Consider the following 19,774-nt stretch of genomic DNA (forward strand, 5'->3'; position numbering starts at 1 on the left):
ACTCCGCCCAGACGCCGTGACAACCGACGCCGCTCCGCCGTCCAGGTGAACGGTGTGTGATATTGCAGAGATCTGGACCGTTTTGGAGCTTATCAGAGGATCTGCATGAAATGGCCTAACGCGGTATGCTTTGTCTCGGAGCCCGGCTGTCTCTCGGACGTCTCGGACGCCGTCTCCCTCCCTCACCTCTCCGAGAATAGAGCGGGAACGCCGCTACCATGAAGACTGACACGGGGATCAGAATTTGAGCTGTTTATACCTCGAGTGGGAAAAGCTAGCGGTAGAGGCTCGGCAGCCAGCTAGCCCAGACAGCTCACACACCCGGCAGCGGCGGCTCGGATATCGGTTTTCCGCGGCCATGGCGGGGCTCATCAAGAAGCAGATCCTGAAGCATCTCTCCAGGTCAGTGGCGAGCGGAGGCTAACGGGCAGGGAGCGGGGAGGGAAGGACGACCGGGGGATACAGCTGTCAGTTAGCTAGCTGTCCTTAAATGACACTTTAATGTTCCGAGTGCGTTTCGTTGTGTGTGAATGTGAACCGTTTTGTTGTTTAGCCCACGTTCGTGTTGTGTGTCGGACTGTCAGCCGCGTTTTCGGCTCATGCAGCCTCTGACCTGGGACGTGGCTGCTAACGTGTTAGCATCGGGGTTAGCTCCGGCTAATCCCTCGACACTTGCTAAAGGCAGGTTGAACCAGGCGAGTGGTTGAGTCAGATTGTTTGAAACAACAATCTCAGCATTCCCATATAGACAAATTACCCCCCAGTTACCGGCAGCAAATAAAATCAGCACAAACCACTGAACTGGGACACATTACAGCAGCTATAAAAAGTAATAATGAGAAGTCAGGGGCAGGGTTAGTGCTGGTAGGTTTGTTTACAAAGGTTTAAACCCTGTTTATCTGGGAATTTAACCTCTATCAGGTATCAGAGTAAACATGGACATTCAAAGTCCTCAGCACACAAGATGATATAATTTAGAAGGGGAAATCCACTATACTGCCGCCTGATTGAACATATTAGACAGCCTGAGAGCTTCAGTAGTAGCTACTGCGTTTTTATTTCTGGTTCTTGAGGATGATTCATCAACATCAAACACATCATCACGAACCATAAAGAAAAGTCTAGTGGCTTTTTACTCCTATGATTACCATGACCTGGATGACTAAGAATCTACACAGACAATATTAGACATATTAGCATGTTGCATCACTTTTAAGCTCCCTCTTATGCACCTAGAGATGAATGAACTTAATGTAGGTTCAGGATGTGTTTATTGGCACTGCCACAAGCTGCACAAGGCTCCATTTCTTTTTTTATGTCTCGCTGTTATGGGTAGCATTAAGCTCTACCCTGCTTTACATGCATTATTTATTCTTTTCCACTGTCCCTCAAGGGACTTTCAGTGGGCTGCTTCCTCGTTTTGTACCAGGGGGAGCTTGAAACATACAGCAAACTGAATTTAGAACACCTTTTCTTCAAACAGTAGAATGCATTGAATAATAATGATAGTTGCAGGGCAGTATATTAAACTCAAAGGTGGACAGAGCTCAGAAGTGGTGTTTAAAAAAAAGTGACAGCTGTCATATTTATATTGCAGGTCATAGATGAGTTAGTGTTTGAAAAGCTCATCAGTATGCCACTGGACCAGTTTGTGTTCTTGAATAGAAAAGGTGATGGTGCTTAGTGAGGAAAGTCTTTGTGGCGGCCGAGTTGTGATGAATTTGTCATCCAGTGGTTAATACCTTAATGACTGTTTAGTATGTCATTCAAATGCTTACACAATGTCACGGCTGAAAAATGCAATGTCTGCAACACACAGCCCATGGGTTGCTTGTCCTTCAGTGTCCTAGTGCATTTAAGTGTGTGTTGAGATAATGCACGTTTCTGCACATGACTCTGTTTGCCCTCAGCAGCATTAGCATCACCACTGACAGGAAATGGCTAGAAGAAAAGTGATGTCATCCGTCTTTGGGCTTGTCATCTGATCTTCGTCCTGGTCTGATTGGTCTGTCGCCGTGCGGAAGCCGACCCGTCTGACGGTCGGCCAATCCTGCGCCACTCGGTGTAGTGATGTCACCATAAAAGTGCTGGTATCAGAATGCCAAAGCAGCATTACCTTATAGACTCCAGCTGGAAGAGTGTCATTATGTATGCTTGGATGATTCAGACTAGAGTTTGTCTGCTCAGATGCAGCATTGTGCTGCTTTATCAGCATCAGCCGGGAGTAGCTGTGCTGCAATCCGGCTTATTTATACACCCTGTAGGTGTGCTTACACAGCTACAGGTTCTGTTGTGGGTGTCAACATCATAGCTCAGCCTCCATGCCTGACTGTTGCAGAGGACACAATATTATCTGTGACCAGGACGAGAGTGTTCAAGTCAGGCAGCACCGCATCTTTACAGCTCATTGGCCATGAAGTCTGCACTGACTGTTCCTCCTCTGGCCAAGACAAGTGCACTGAGGCGTGCATGAGATATTAAACTAGTTGAGGAGGTCTTTTTGTACAATGTGAGCCCTAAGAGTGTGTGTGACTTTTCATGCATAAGGATGAATGTAATATGGATGCTGGGGAGTTGCTGGCGTACATGCGTTGCCCTAATGTGAATGTGTATCGATGAAGTGATTCATAGACTCAGGCAGCCCCTGAGGGTGAGTTGTTGACAGTGTGTGTTCGTCTGCATTACAGACGGGCTTCTATATCGACAGGACTCTGGCTCTGAGCCAGACAAGGCAAGATCCTGTTACACACACACACACACACACACACACACACACACACACACACACACACACACAATTATGCAGTCATTAGCCACAACATGAAGTCCACCTGCCTAACATTGTGTAGGTCCTCCTTGTGCCTCCAAAACAGCTCTGACCCATCGGGCCATGGACGCGGGACCTGACTGGACGGTTGCCTGTGGTGTCTGGTACCGTTGACAATTGATCCCTTGAGTCCTGGGTGTTCTGTGGTGGATCGGGCTTGTTGTGGCTCAACCCCCGCTGCTCGATCAGATTGGGATCTGTTGAGTCAAAGTCTTGGACTCTTCAGATATGCAGAAACATGGTGCTGGCAAATGAGCTTTGTGGAGTGTTGTGGTGAGGTGCATTGTGCTGCTGGGAGAGACCGCTGGCACTGGGTAGTGTTGTTGCCATGGAGGGGTTTGTGCTTGCTCTGCTGCAACGTTTGGGTGGGTGGTACACGTCTAAGTAACACCAACATGAATGCCAGGACCCAAACTTTCCCAGCTGGATGCACTGTAATGAGACGATTAGTGTTTTTTTTTTTTTTTTTTTTTACTTCTCCTGTCAGCTGTCTTAATGTTGTAGGTGGTAGGTGTTAATATGCTCAGTCGCACTGGAGAAGTTTTCTCCTGCTTTCACAGTGAGGTGAAAAGTCAGACTCAGTTACAGAGCAGGAACATGGAGCTGGTAAAGGAGCTTAAATGCAGTTTTTTGAGTTAACGAATGAGATTATCTTTATTCTGTCCCTCCTTCTCGTCCTTCTCCTTTCTTTGCTCCTGTTGTTCTTCTTTCCATCCTTCTTAGCCCCTGTTTGTGATCCAGTGAAATGCAATGTTACACAAACAAATGCATACCCAGAAATCTTTTAACGTCTTGTTATATTTTACCAGCTGCAAAAACCGAAATATATTAAATGAACAAAAAATATACTAGAGAAAAGCTACAAGTCTGCATATATGAAAAGATGAATTTAGCAAATTAACGGTTTCAACTTTAAATGCATTGATAGAATGTCTTTTCTGCTCTTTTTTTGGATAGATACTCAATTTGGCTACCTTCATTCATCTCATGCTTGGGAAACTCAGTCCCCTTCAAAAATCATCCAGAGTAATGTTGCAGGAGTTTATTTTTTCTTTGAATGAACTATTCAATTTAACACACTCAGAATCACCTTTTAAATTCTTCATGCTATTTACTGAAACCTCCACCTGAAAAAAAACATCCTCAGATTCAACTGCTATCTGCTGCAAAACTTTAAGGTCAAACTCAACATCATCTGTGGACATTTGGAAGACAAACAAGTCGACTTGTCCTCACCAGGCAAGGGCAAGATTTAAGCAACTCCAGCAAAACATTATATTTTACTTTTGCCTACTAAAAACTGTAAATTAGATGGTGAATAATGGCCTCATAACAGTCAGTAAACACTGATGTCATTGAATCTGCTCAAAAGATTCCCAACTGCATCTCTGCCAAGTTTAATGCAACACAAATGACACACAACAGATGTTCCATCCATTGTAACCACAGCAGTACAAGATGTACTAAGAGTTTTTGTAACAGATACAGGCTGGTCCTGGTACAGATACCTGCAGGGTGAGGGGTCGTTGACATTTTGATCCAGAAAATGTGATTTTGCTTTAAAATGACCGTTTCCCGTTCCATAGCGTCATAGTTACAGAGTTAAATGGTTGATTATTAAAGTCACAGGACCGCAGCATTACTGCTAATTGTAGACGACATAATTCACCTCCTCAGTCACATGGGAATGCAGCAATTTTAAGCAGCAGAGGAGGATGCTTGATGTGTGTTTACGGGGCAGTCGATAGGCAAACTTGCACAGAATGAAAAGATTATCACTGTCGTCTAATAGACAGAGTTCACGGCCTTAAGGATTAGGCTTAAAGCCAAGCTGGTATTTGAGGACCCGTGAAATCCCAACATTAGGGCTGCAACTAACCATTATTTTCATTGTTGATGACACTGGTGATTATTTTATTGATTGATCGACTAGTTGTTTGGTATATGAAATGATGAAAAATGTCAATCAGTGTTTCCCAAAGCCTAAGATAAGGTCCCCTAGTATCTTGTTTTCTCTACAACCCAAAGATATTCAGATTATTGTGTTAAAAGCGGAAGAAACCAGAAAATATTCAAATTTAAACAGCTGGAATCGTATAATTTTGACTTTCTAAATTGTGAAAGTTATTAAAACTGATTAATCGGTTATCCTAAGTTGTGATTTACTTAATAGTTCATCGTTATCATTTTTACAGATTGACGTAAAAGGAGAGTTGACACAATGGCACATATGTCTGCTTTCTAGGATTTAATGTTGAATTTGTAGTATTAACTTTAGTAGTAAGCCAGAAGGTTCCATCCTGTTAGTGGTTGTTTTATATGATTCAATAAGATGATCCCACCAGAATTTCATCTTCTCTTTCAGTCAGTGAAGAGGAGACAGTTTTGGGAATTGTTTTTTACTCTGCATCGGCTGAGAATGAGCACAAGAGATTGCATCTGACTATTGCTGTGACGTGCAGTGTGTGTGTCTGTCTTTTGCATCACAGGACGTTTAGCGCTAACCGCAGTGTTAGAAATGGATCCATTGCTTCTGCTGTGTTTGTCATCAGGATCCTCTTTTGGCCTGACTCTCTCCGTGCTGCAGTAACTGTGTGATGATGCGCCACAGCGATGATGAACTCCACTATTCCCAGTGTTATCACTCACTGCTGGTGGGCAGGCTATTATGGCATGAGTCATGACTGAGTGCCGAGCTGTGGGTGTCTCATCGGTGTGTAGCTGTGAAGTATTTCTAGTGTGTAGGTTGCGTTTTTGCAGCGTGTGTGTCAGAGCGACATTTGGCTGGGGTCCCTCCAGGCCTTGGCGTCCTCTGCTGCTGTGTAACCTGGGTCTTGGATTGTTCTCTCCCTCACACTAACCTTTTTGCTGCCCCCACAGGGCCATAAATATTCCACGACTGTGGGTTCCTCACCGCCGAAACAAACTCACTTAGCTTTAGCAGGGCCGTGTTGGTGTGGAGGTGTTTGCAGGTGTTTGTATGTAGAATAGAAAATAATTCAAACAATGTTCTGTCCTCTCGACACATTTTAATTAATTAAATAATGAAAAATATTATATTTATAATATAATGTTATTATTGTCATCTTCACCTTGAATGATCAAATCTAATAAACTTCACAGGTGCACTTAATAGCTGAGCGTAAAGACGACGTCTACAAATTGCTTGTATTGTTTCGCTTTAATGTCCCGAATTTTCAGTTTACTCTCATAAAACAGTAAGAATTACAGAAGAAATAACTGGGATCAGATAATTTTAAGCATTTTTTAAGGGCTGCATTATACAAAAAAAACCCCAAAAAGCTGGCATTGCGATTAATATTTTTTCTGCTATATGTTTTCCATCAAAACTCACACTTTTCTTCATGTGCTAACATAGCTGCGCAAGGGTTTTCTAATCATCAATTAGCCTTTCAACACCATTAGCTAACACAATGTAGCATTAGAACACAGGAGTGATGGTTGCTGGAAATGTTCCTCTGTACCCCTATGGAGATATTCCATTAAAAATCAGCTGTTTCCAGCTAGAATAGTCATTTACCACATTAACAATGTCTAGACTGCATTTCTGATTGATATCATGTTATAAAATTCAAAAATAAAGGCATTTCTAAGTGACACCATATGTAAAGTATGGGATCCATTACCAGATCACTTGAACTCTAGTTGGGAAAATAGTAATCATTGTAGAATAATTAGGGGGATTTTGTTGGGAAGTAAATGTGCATCAAAAATGATTTTTTTTTTAATAGCAAAATCTGTTTGGAAGCAGTTTTTCATATAGTGTAATGAAGGCAAAGGCATCCCAAATCATTTTTTTGCTTTGGCTTGCATTCACATCTGGCTTTGCACTCATCACAAAGAGCTTTGTGGTGCTGATTCAAATGGACAAACAAATTAGTCATGTTGCCTTGTGTGGTGGCAAGAATTGCGAGACGCTGCTGACAAAGAACCTGTTTTTGGTCAACATCGTCCTTTATGTAGCTGAACGGACAAAAACAACATGACACCCTATTGGAAACCTGGTGTAGTGAACCTTGGTGTTGATTTTGATTCATCTTTTAACCCTCGTGTTGTCCTGCGTGTCAAATTGATCTGTTTTAAAGTTTGAAAATGTGGAGAAAAAAAAATCACATTGAAAACTTCCACATTTTCAACATTTTTGGGAAATTTTTTGAAAATTTTTTGGTGGAAAAAATAAATGTTAAAAAAATTTTTCTTTAAAATTTTTTCCCGAATGTTCCTAAAGAGAATATTAGAACTTTTACTGATATATATGGAATCACTTTAGATATTTTTTGGATTTTTTTTTGGAAGATTTTCATTCATTTTTTTGAAAATATGTACAATTTTTATTTTTTTATTTATTAATTTTTTATTTCTTGCCAAATATGGGGATTTTTTTTTTTTTTAAATAAAACTTTTAAGGGAAACTTTTAAGGAATTTTCCTTCTGAAGATTTTGCAAATTAACATTTTTAGAAATTTGTGGAATTTTTTGCTGAATTTCTGGATTTTTTGCAGACAAGGGAACAATATTTTTTGGTGCCGTAAATGAGGACAACAGGAGGGTTAAAGTAGGGTTAGTTTTATTTTCCTTAATTTTATGTTTTCTTCTTCTACAAAATAAAAAAAACAAATAAAAACATTGAAACAACATGTCTACGATGTTTCCCAACACTGGAAAAACTGGAGGCGCTATATAGATATTAATAATTACTGTTTTAATTAATAATTTAATAAAATATTTTTAGAAAAAAAATGACACCCTATTAGAAACCTGGTGTAGTGAACCTTTGTGTTGTTTTTGATTCATCATTTAATTTGCAGAATAAAGAATACAAAGATGTGAATATTTCCATACACCGACATTGCATTTCTTTTTGCAACCAAATTTCCTTTTCAGTGTTTCTCTCCTGTTTCTCACTCAATTTACTGTGCACACATGGAGCCTGCATGTCAACAAACTCCATATCTTATCAATAAAGATATAATAAAACTTAATTCATCCCAGAACCCTTAAATCAGAGTAAATTGTGCTCCATCAGACAGATTTCTCTTGTAGAATCATCATGGAAAATGAGAACTGTGCAGGTTTTCTTTTTCTATCAAGCAGCATAGAAAGCATGATGTGTTTGAGTTAGTTTGCCTCACTTCACCTCACCAATGCATCGTGTTCATGCTTAAAAATGCCTTAAATGATTTGCTAAATGTATTGCAGATTCATTTTACATCAAACATGCTAAATAAGTAGGTAGCTCAGGGTAATAAAATACAAACAGCCTAATAATGTCTTACAGCATCTTGTGACAGTTCGTCAATTTACAGTTTTATAGCCACACAGACACTGAGCAATAAAAAGATAAAGACATGCCGCTAAAGACACCTGTGCTCTATTATCCAATATCCATTATATTGAAACACAAAATGGAGACGCAGCATTGATGGTTTTTGTTATCTGTCATTAGAGCAGGCCAATAAAAGGCAATATCCTCAGATATGTATTATGCAATGTGACTACTGGGTAAAGGTGGCAGACAACACAAACTGGTTATTAAGAACAGGTTCACACATGTGGGTTGTTGCATGGTATTTTTAGGTTTGGTCGTTTTAGGATTTCCATTGATTTGCCAACAAACCCACACAGAAGGCAGATAGTCTCCAAGAACTGCAGTGCTTCTGTCCAATATCTTTTCCTTTAGCTAAGGCTGCGTCGCACGGTGATGGAGGGTCACGGTGGACCTGTCGCCAGTACATCACAGGGCTAAAGCAAAGCGACAACCATTCACACTCAGATTTACACCTATGACCAATTTAGACTTGCTTGTTAACCAACCGTGCATGTCTTTGCACTGTGTGAACATGGAAACGTCACACAGAAAGGCCCCCGGCTGACCAGCAGGTTCAAACACAGAACATTCTTACTGTGCTGCCATGCTGCCTCTATGATGAGTGCAATCGAGAAATATAAAGCAGATAAAATGTGTTTTAATATTTGGTAAACTTCCTTCGCACCACATAAATAGAGCCTTGTTTTCATATGAAGTCGGCTGACGACCATCATTTTAATATTGTCAGCTAATGTTTCACACTTTCCTGGCATTTAATGTGTGATTTGTTGAGTTGTTTTGGTGTGTTACATTTACCAGAAGCATCCTGCAAGCTTTAGCACATGCTGTGTTTCTACAGCAGACTCAGTACACTCTGCTGCTGACGCTTAATGGGCAAGTGAAGGAGTTTGAGGCCCATTTAAATGTCATGTTCTCCATTTTTGTTGTTAAGCCAAGCTGACTTGGTCAGAGCAGCAGGAAAAAATGTGATAACAGATCCCACTTTTTAATTTTTTTTTTTGGAAAACCACATTCCCAAGTCCCACAGGAATTCCCCGAGGATGCTTTCACTTCTTCTGTTCTTCTTTTTTGTCCTTTCTTTGTGTCTCTCCCTCTCACTGTTTGTGTCTCTCCTTATTTATTTCTTCACGTTGCCATAGTCTTGGTTGCTAAAATGGCTGGGTGTCGTCTGAGTCACTCCGACCATCTTCCCTCAGGCACCTCTCTTTCTGGCACTGATGTCATCAAGGTGCGCCACAAACGCATCATCACGGAGCAGGGAGAAACTTTCCATTGACTTGATCCACAGACATTAGCCTACATGCGACTGGCCAAAGCCTGCTGTCAGTGTGTGGTTTAAGGAAAAGTTGCAAGATCAGCCGTCTTCAAGATGAATTTGGCAAAATTACACAGAAACTATGAGACAAAGTTATTAGTGACAGGTGTTGGTGTGGAAAAACAGAGTCATGTTTTTGGCCTTGTTGAATACATTGAGTGAGACGTGTGAGAAAATTGATGAAACTGTCATATCGGTCTGTTAGAAAGGAATTCTGAGCCAGAAGGTGGTTAGCTTAGCTTAGCATAAGATTGCAAACAGGAGTAAACAACTAGCCTGGAGGTGGCTAATTTTGCCACAGTGCAATGGGAGTGGTTAGAGTGAACCAGTAGCATAACGCTGAAAGCTTAACAGTGAAACTTAGCATGAAACTCTGTGAACGTGGGTGGAGCTGCAGATTCAGATGAGAAATGTTTTCTCATTTGCTCAGTTTTTTTATTATACATTTTTAGCTGCCTTAAAGGTCCCACATTGTGCCTCTTTTCACCAAATTAATAAAAGTCTGACATGACCTAGGAATGTGTCTTTCAATTTTTCAACTCAAAATACTGCAAAGGTGGTTAACTTCACCATAGCTTTATAATCCCTGGCTTTAGTCCTGTTCTGATCGGCTGTTTTAGTGACTGTAGCTTTGAATACAGCTCATTTCCTGCTGCCCATGCCCCCTTCAGGAAGAAGACTCTCCCTGTGCTAACACAGATGTGAATATGTGAGATGATGACTTTCTATCACCTCATACTTACTTACTACTTTTTTGAGCGATCATGTGATCTAGTAATATAGCCGATTTCACAGCACAGCCATTGTCTTTAACTCTCATTTATGGTGAGTTATTACTTGATGCTGTGGTTATGAAATCCGTAGTTTAGTGGTGCAAAGATGCAGTTTGGAAATGGCTCTTCATACTTTTTCCATTGTTTGACAGCAGCAATAGAAAGATTTGTAAATGAGAGCCTCTAATTGGAAGTCGGCTGTATTAAAATACGATATATGTGAGCACAGGGAGCAGGAGAGAACTAAGCAGATGTAAACACTGGCTGATGTCAGGTTGCACTGAAGCAAAACAGGCAACCTGAAGTCTCAGTGACCCAGCCAGTTACTGTTTGTTGTTTTCAGAATTTTCTCTGAATATTCCCCCCACATTGTAGTTTCTACAGATCTCTGACCTGTTAGTAACATTAGCCACACAATGTACAAACACCCCAGATTTTTCTATTATGAGTATGTTTTGACTTTCTCAGATGCTCGGAGTGCATGACAACTCCTGTGTTCACTCTTGCAGCCAACATCAGAACATTTGGTGTGCTTTGCTCCTGGCTGAGACATTGCAGAGTTAGCAGAAACAGTTTTGGAAAGTAAATTACCGTGGCTCACCGTGTGCCAGCTACTTATTATGAATGACTCACCTGGAAACAGTGGAGAGTGAGGCGGCAGGAATATAGAAAGTTGGAGCTAGAACTATTGGTTTATTGATTGAAATGTTGCCGTTCAGTAAAATTCTTACTTTAAGTTTGTGCTTTACACTTCGATGTTGAAAACAGCCACAACACAGGACTCGAGGATGTTGTTGGTCCATCTCTTAGCAAGAAAGTGAATAAAACTTCTTAAAACTAGCTAACTTTTTGAGTGGAATATGACCTTTACTGTTGAGTGGTTAATTTTGGGTTTGTGTAGCAGACAAACTGCCCTCCAGCCAGTTGGCTGCTCTAATCTCTTTATGGACCTGGATTTGGTCCGGTGAACTCGGCCCTGCTGACTGAAATAATGGTTGTGGTCTGGTGAGGAGAGATGAAAGGAAAGATGACGGTTGTGAACCTAATACCCTCTACCTCTTGCTCTTGTGCTCAGTGATGCCTACGATCAGTCTGTGCAATTTTGTTTATTTATCTGTGGTAGAGTTGATATTAGGCTGCTGATTAACAAAATTTTATTTGGTTACAGTATTGATTTATTTATGAAGGTGGAAGAAGGAGAGAGGAAGCAAGAGGTGCCCCAAGAGAGGCTGAGACGCCAGATAAGGAGTGAGAGAGCGAAACTAGCTGGCTAGCTGGTTGACACTTGATCAGCAGCAGGAATGAATATTTCACTGGTCACAAGACTGACATTCCAGCAGCAGCATCCACCTCTGAGAAACAAACTGTGTTTCTATGTCTGAGTGTGTGTGCCCATGTGAATGCATGTGCACATTAGATTATTTGTGTTTTGTTAGGCAGAGGGTATGTTGTTTTGTCTTGTTCTGCTCTGCTCAGAGTCTGTTTATGCCTCTGCTGCTGAATAATTTACAGGACGGTGAATTAGAGAAGTATCTAATGCTGCCAGGAGAAGGTGTTGAGTGGATAGGGGCAGGAATTTGACAGACTGAATCATTTAAAACGTGGGCTACCAAATCACAAAGCAATATTCACTGTGCAGAGTTTCTTTCAGACTGAAGCTACTGCCTGTCTGTACACCTTGCAATGTCTCCAGGTAGCTTTCCATCACTGAAGAGCCTGACTATCAGAACAATAACCCTTTGTCTTCCTGAGACTATCTAGTTACTGAAAGGCTCCGTAGTCATACATCACTATTTTATAATTACTAACAATGCAAATTGTCACCTTGTGGCTTTTGCATTTGTCTAATTATAAAGCGGTCTTTTTCTTGAACTCGTTGACCTTTGTTCGTCCTACATTGCTGTGTGAATGCGCGTTTTTTATAAAGTTAGCCTTCATTTTTGAAGTAGTTTGTATTTTTTATGGTTTTCTACTACCTTGCCAAGGTGATTAAAGCGGATACTGACGGCTTGTTAAACTAAAATTTAAAAAATGTGTTCTTTTGCTTCCTTGTTTCTTTATTTCATTCAAGACTTTCAATCTAAAACTTGCAAGAAATATTTTGCATGTTATTTTTACTGTGTGTTCTTTATCTTAATAGTTCAAAGGACCTGGATGTTGAGCTGTGGTACTTTCTGACTGCTGACCACAATTTTAAAAACTGTGTTGTGTAATGTTGTGCTGGTTTTTTTTTTTCAGAATCAGTCATAGCTTAATAACTAAATCTACTTAGACTTTTTTTTTTTACCCTTTTGTACTTGAAATTCTCATGCATCTGCTTGTGATAAGGTACCATTAACTACTGATGTGTTTGTGATATTTGCGCATTTTATTAAAGAAATGAAAAGTGCTGTAGGAAAAAAAGATCCATAAAGCCTTAGCTCATTGCTGATATATTGGTATTGATCCATAAGTCAGCTAAATTTTTTTTTTTACTTTAAACTACCTCATTCAGTACTGGTATTAAGGATAACTCTGATTTTTAAAAAAATATACTGTTATCATGTTAATGATACATATAAGATAATGTATATAAACCAGCTGCAGTAAACATCTGGTTGACACTCCAACACAGGAACAACATGCAGCACAGATTTGGTTACAAACTCCCTCTCTCCACCTCCCTACACTTATATTTTGCAAAAAATAAATAGCTTAAAGACAAAGTTAAAGATGAATTTGACTGATATCGCAGTAGTATCATTGTCATGAATTCTTTTGGCCACAAGAATCATGTCGTGAAAATCAGATGATGGTCCCAAATGAGCCCTACTGTTTTGTCAGGAGCCACAGTTGAACACGTTCCTCACAGTGTACATGTAGGTTAGCAGGCCTGTAAAGTACTAAAGCTCCAGTCTATTGACTTCAAGTTGTGGCCTTGATATTCACACAATACTCACAGGTAGACCTGTGTGTGAAGTTTGATTTGACCAATGAACACATAGACACTGTTGCTATGTGAGAGATTAGCTAAATAACGAAGTTAAGCCTACCTGTAGCGTGTATGTGGGTTTAAAAGAGACTTAGGCCTTGTTGTTTATGCAATTTTAGATAAACTGCTAGCTATGATCTTGCCCTTCTGTGAGGCTTTATCTGTTGAATTTGATTGTTTCACTCCATTGATGTAAACATAGTTTATAGTAAGATGAGGAATGCATACAGTCAAGGCTGTGTGGCTCCTCACAGATGCAGAATGTGAAATCGATACTATCCCCTGTTTTTAAGAGATTCCATTAGACTGGTCTGCTGAGACTCATCGCTCAATAAGCCATCTAGCATCTGACCACTCTGCTAACTATTAACCAATAGTCAAACTGCGAAGGGGGGCAAAAAACACACGGGTCATGGACATCGTGTTTATGTGTCTCTTTACTTACTTAAGCAAATAGACTAACCTGACCGAATCATTACAGCAAGACACTGAGGTTAGAAATATCAATATTGGCTTATAGTTAAAGATGACTTTGGCACATTTTCCTAGGATGCAGTGTGAGGCTTGAGTACATTTGCTTCAGAAATTCTATCCTGAACTACAACATATAACATAGTGTTCGACTCTCTTTGTTTCTGCCTTTTAAATCTATATCTGTGCTGAGGAGATTTTTTCATTATTCAAACAGATTAAGTAGTGACTGTGGAAACGAAGCAAACAGAAGTACTATGAAGGCCTCGAGCAATAGAAAAACAGTGTTCTAAATGCTAGTTTCAGATTTATTGTCTAATACAACTTCAACAGCAGTGTATAACCCTGAATTAGGGCATATTTTTGAGTGTGTTATTAAAAAGTCAGGGTTTGTTTTTAAATATGATTCATTCTCAAATTAATAGCTTTGGCTAGTTACAGAACTGATATTAGCAAAACATATTGCCTTATATCTATTTTTAAAAACATGCATTTGAAAATGTGATGTGTGTGGTGCAGTCCAACACACCAGAAGCATAACTGTTGGTTTCTTTGGCCGGCCCGTTGGTCTGTCGACAAGCTATTTATATAAATATCTCCAGGCTCACAGCGTCTCTCCTGTGTGTCGCAGGTTTGCTAAGAACCTGTCGCCGGACAAGATCAACCTGAGCACGCTGAAGGGGGAGGGCCAGCTCACCAACCTGGAGCTGGATGAGGAGGTTCTCCAGAGCCTGCTGGACCTGCCCACCTGGCTCGCCATCAACCGTGTGGGCTGCAACAAGGCTGCCATCAGGGTGAGGGTCACTGATACATACAGCTGGATCTTCAGATAGCTGCCACTTTTATGTACGGTAAATATGAAGCTACTGCCAGCAGCCTGGATTAGCATAAAGACTGGGCACAAAAATGCTATCTTTGTTTAATCAATACAAAATGTCAAGCGTACAAATGGCATATTGTTTTATGGAGCGTTATTCAACCAGGCACATTAGCTTCCTTGAGTCTTTGCTCTTTCCAGCCTTGATGCTAAGCTACCCATTTGCTGGCAGTAACTATTAATAGTAATTCAACAATAGAATGTGAGAGGAGTATCCTGTTTAAACCAGAGTATAATGCTAGGGTTTATTTTACCAAATCAGAGTTAAAATCCTACACAGAGCTGATTTTACATGGTTTTCTTTCAGGCCTTAAGTAAAGGCAACCTAGAATACTGTGCGACTGCCCTCTGTATGAATACAAACACTTTAATGAAAATCCTTCATACAGGTGTACAGGCGAACCTATCACGTGTGTTTTACGCCTTCAGTAACTGCTTGCTCTGCACATGCCCTCTCTGCTGAAGCCTCAATGTGGGCACAATCGTCAACCAAGTGTCATGTCTGAGTGCAGACTCTGACACACCCTGGAAACAGTGAATGGAGCTGTATAATTTTCTTCATGACTGGACTTTTATTCCGATCAAGGTCCACTTTCCGCTTCTAGTTTTCCTCCTTCGCCTCATTACTGTCTCTCTGTCCTTGACGTGTTCACTCCTCAACCTTTCCTGTGTTCATGTTTGAATTCCTTTTCAGTGGTCAGTTCTAGTCTGAATAACACAGTAAACACTTTCTGTGTGCCCTTGTTTGCTGACTTTATCTAAATCATTCCGCATGCTTTATCAATGCAGGCTCTCGTATTGACTTTAATCATTAGCTATGTCAGTGACAGTGTGTGTAATACTGAGGCAGTGTCGCACCTAAAATAGTCACATTGTTTACATCTAAGTGTGTGTGGAGAACTAGATTTCTGAGAGGACACAGATCTGGGGAGTTAACACCTTTAGTGCTGCCTGGATGCAACTTGCAGTGTCCTGCGCTGTTTTACTGCTTTGAAAAATGAGAACACAGATGTGTATCTCACTTCCTCACTTGTTAGATCCCCATCTTCTTTGTATCTTCCTGTTACAGAGGCGCTAAACACAGTACTCTCACCTCTTCAGTTTAACCCACTAATTAAACCAAATACAAGTCATTGATTGGCCCGGGTTTGTACAATCTATACCTACATGGGGTTTACGTATTTGTAAATTCGCGTATTACTGTAAATATATCTGCTTTGAGTGACAGACATGAGAAAGTACCTCCTACTGGCAGTTACTAGCATTTCTACAACAGCGTCGAAGCAAATTAAATGGGTTGAATTCCATTAGAGCTGCAAATCCAGAGCATTTCTCACTTCTTGATTTATGACGTCTCACAGAACACAGCGCTCTGCGGATAAAAAAAAACTGCAAATGAGCGTAAGCATTTAATCTCTTTTACTATGTAATTTGACATGAATAAAGAGGCTTCATGTTGAGGATTAATGGAGCTCTGGAGCTGAATGAATGAGCTGCCAGTCAGTCCAGACTCATTGATTTCCTTTTTTTTTCTTCCTTTCTACCTTTCCTGCCATTTTAACTTTATTTAATTCTGCCCAGTTTAGCTGAATGTAATTTGATTTGAGCATCCCATTCACCGGTAATCCAGTTTTTGGAGAGCCAGTATGATAAATGGTTGTTGTAAAGATCAGAATGCTGAGCCACTGTTCTGTTTTCACTGACAGATACCATGGACGAAGCTGAAGACTCACCCCATCTCTCTGGTACGTTTACATGGCATCTCTGTTTTTTTACATAATCAATCACTCTCCTTCATAATTTACCTACTATTCATTATGTGTTAAATGATGAAAACCACTAAAGGTGTCGTCGTAAAGCAGCCTGGTTGCACCGTCCTGGCTCTTCTCACTAACTGTCTCAGATAAAAACCACTTCCTTACTGTTAATCATCAGAAATACCACAGATTAGCAGCAAATGACCTTGGAACATGGCAGTGAAGATGGTTGGATGAGTTGCTTCTGATATCAGAGAAGATTCTTTGGTATTTCAGCTTGTTCAATCAGACCCACTTAGCTTCCTGATGCAGCGATGGAGGCCACCTTTGATCCGCTTGTGGATGTGATGCATTCAAGTGTCTTTAGCTGCTCATCCTGAGCCTGCTTTATCCTTCACTCCTCCTCATCGTGGCTTTTATAGGACTGCAGGTTGCTTAGACGGTGGCCATTTTCTGCATCGTGGCTCCCTCCTCACTGAGCAGGGCGCAGGTGTCATGTTGCCAGACTCCCATGCTGGTCCCAGTCCCCAGGTAGCTGGAATTCCCAGCACACAGGCTGCTGGGAAACAGCAATAGTAGGAGGGACAGATGCTCCCTCTCTTAACACTTGTCTCCACAATCCTTAGATCTCAATTATACTTTCAACACCCCGTGTTTTGTAGTGTTTGCCACGTGCTGTTTTGATTAATATATTATACAGGTTGTTACAACAAAGAATCTCAATGGAACACACAATGTCAGTGTTGTTTAATAAATATTTAAGCATGGTTATTATTGAGCTTCGTGTTAGATGGTAGCACGCAAGTGCTTTGTTGAATGGACTATTAGTCTCCATTCTGTTAAACACAATGTTATCACAGCATCAACAGTAGCAGCGCTTTTGAACCATAAAATTATGAAACGGTGTGAAAATGGAAAGCGTGTATGATAATATAGCTACTGCCTGTATGTGCTATGTACATGATAAAAGGCCTGTTGTGTCAGGACCTTTATTAATTTGAGAATAGTAGCAGCATAATGTACAGCGTTTCAAGGATTTTTATCTCACTAAACAGGCTGCCGCTTGTGTGTAAGTGAACAATGTGTAGGCAGCTTCCTGTCTCCATCCTCCATGTTTTTTTTTTTTTTTTTGCTGCTTATCTGGGTCACGGCGGCTGAGCAGATGCCAACAAATGTCTTTCTCTTTCATTTGGATCAATTAAATGAAATTGAAAATCTCAGCCTTTTACAGTCTAAAGTCCCCCACCCCCATATGTGTGTTTTGTGGTGTAAGCAAAGTCTGGACTTTACTCCACTTTCATGACATTGCCTTGGATATAATATTAATAGAAAGAAAACTGTTGAGCCTGCTGAAAGACAGAAAAACTGTTCTTACTGCATGCATGCCATTCATCTAATCATCCTTCAAGATTTTACTCTTCTAATGGATATGAGCCTGATTGTTCTCTAAATGAATCTTCATGACCTCCAAAATGTCTATACTTTGATTTATTTTTCCAATACAGCCGCCATAATTCTTGAGCTGGAAAAGGTGCAAAAAAACAAAAAGCTTTTAGGGAGTAAGAAAAGTGTCCCCAGATCACCAAGATGTCAGTCAAAGGGTGGTTTGGCAAAATATTGTAGGTAATTTGGGGTTGAATTTTTACTTTTTGCCAGTTTTTGCTGAAAGTGTTTCAATGAGGAAGATCTAGGAGGAGTTCTTTTACCTTTACAAATGATAGACATGGTAAATTTGCACATGATTAAGATCACATACTGCCTTTACAATTAATACAACCTCTTAGAGGTCTCCAGGTAATAGTATCTCATGTGAATAATGCTTCACAGTGGGGAACTCACTAGAATAAATTTCTAAATAGGTTTCCAACTTTGGCAAACCTCTCAACATCTTTGTTGACCTACTACTGAATTAAAGAAAAATAGTTTTCCAATGGCACTGGTGTTTAACTTGTCTCCTCTTTCAGACGCTGGATAAGGTGGTGATGGAGATGAGTACCTGTGATGAGCCCCGTCCTCCCAATGGTCCGTCTCCCATAGCAACAGCATCAGGACAAAGGTGGGCTTTTGGGGCTGTTTTCTTTATACTTCTTACAGGTCCTGCCTTATTTGTTTAATACATGCAAAACTTGAAGCGCAACAATGCGGGGGTTGTGCTGAACTGTTTATTGACCAGATACATTAATCTCTTGGAGTGTCGTCTGTTTTCAGCCTGGATTCTAAACTCGTGTGGTTTGCAGAATATTGAACGTAAAATTTTTTGTTAAAAAAAGATTTTTTTTTTGGATGAAACACATTTAAACTTTCCTGCTTTGTTGCTATGATATTTTATTTCCTCTACGAGTGATCAACACATTAAAAATATATGGAGAGAAGCAGAAAATTTATCTTTAACATAATCTGGGGGATCATTTTTACAGTAATTATTTCTTTGAAAGAAATCTTTTGTTATCCCAACCTTATCTCACAAGAGAGAGTCTTAATAATGTACAGCACTTACCTGTTGCTCGGCACTTCTTGTCACCTTAATTGCCTTACTCTCTTGACACTGCTGTCCACCTGTTTGCTGCATATACAGTGAATATGGCTTTGCTGAGAAGGTGGTAGAGGGGATGTCCCTTTCCATCAACTCCATCGTCATCAGGATCAGTGCCAAGGCCTTCAACGCCTCCTTCGAGCTCTCCCAGCTGCAGGTCTACAGCGTCAACACCAGCTGGAGCATGAGTGACCTGCGATTCACTCGTATCCAGGATCCTCAGAGAGGAGAGGTCGGTATCTGCTGTTCTTAAAGTAAACGGAGGTCGTGTTTACTGTTTATCCACACGTTCGAATTCATAACCCCTCGCTGTTTGCTATAGATTCTCACATTTAAAGAGATCAGCTGGCAGATGATTCGTATCGAGGCTGACGCTATCCAAAGTGCCGAGCACGAGATGTTGAGCGCCCCCATCCGCCTCATCACCAACCAGTCCAAGATCAGAGTCACTCTAAAGAGACGGGTAAGAGACACACACACAAATACACACCCTTTAAATAGAATCTGACATTCACTTGATGAAATTTGATGGACCAGGCGTGAAACACAGACTGCTCTCAGCAACATCTTCTCTTCCACTTTGAACAATGATCCCTCTGTTTGGCCTCACAGGCTGCAGGGCCAGGAGCACTGCTTCTTTAAACAGCTTAGTGTTTATTTCAATAAAAATGACAACCAGAGTGTTGGAGATTAAATATAATGCTGTATTATGAGCACAAAGGGCTTTTGAGTACATTGTGGGGAGGTAATTTCTGTTGTTTGTTTCTTTAGGCTTTAAAAAAAAAAAAAAAAAAAATTACTTTTTTTTTTCATTGGTGGAGACATTTTTGTCCCAAATGTTGTCTATTCTATGTGTTTTTTTCCTGATAGAGAGCTTAGTGTTTGCCTCCGGTGTTGGAT

General features: G+C 40.5%; 1 protein-coding gene across 3 annotated transcripts in view; it reads left to right on the forward strand.

Annotated features, from left to right (window-relative positions):
• bltp3b (bridge-like lipid transfer protein family member 3B) overlaps positions 1 to 19,774 on the forward strand; it is a 42,957-nt gene continuing 23,183 nt past the window's right edge. For 2 of the 3 annotated variants that reach the window (XM_023283602.3, XM_023283610.3), the window contains exons 1-6: positions 2 to 402; positions 14,339 to 14,501; positions 16,291 to 16,329; positions 18,306 to 18,397; positions 18,917 to 19,106; positions 19,197 to 19,337. In XM_023283602.3, the coding sequence (XP_023139370.2) occupies positions 359 to 402; positions 14,339 to 14,501; positions 16,291 to 16,329; positions 18,306 to 18,397; positions 18,917 to 19,106; positions 19,197 to 19,337 (669 nt within the window). In that variant the 5' untranslated portion in view covers positions 2 to 358. Of the gene's footprint in view, positions 403 to 14,338; positions 14,502 to 16,290; positions 16,330 to 18,305; positions 18,398 to 18,916; positions 19,107 to 19,196; positions 19,338 to 19,774 lie in introns of all 3 variants that reach the window. The other variant, XM_023283594.3, reaches the window with a different exon arrangement.

Source organism: Amphiprion ocellaris, chromosome 21 (genome assembly GCF_022539595.1).
Source record: "Amphiprion ocellaris isolate individual 3 ecotype Okinawa chromosome 21, ASM2253959v1, whole genome shotgun sequence".
Lineage (NCBI taxonomy): Eukaryota > Metazoa > Chordata > Actinopteri > Pomacentridae > Amphiprion > Amphiprion ocellaris.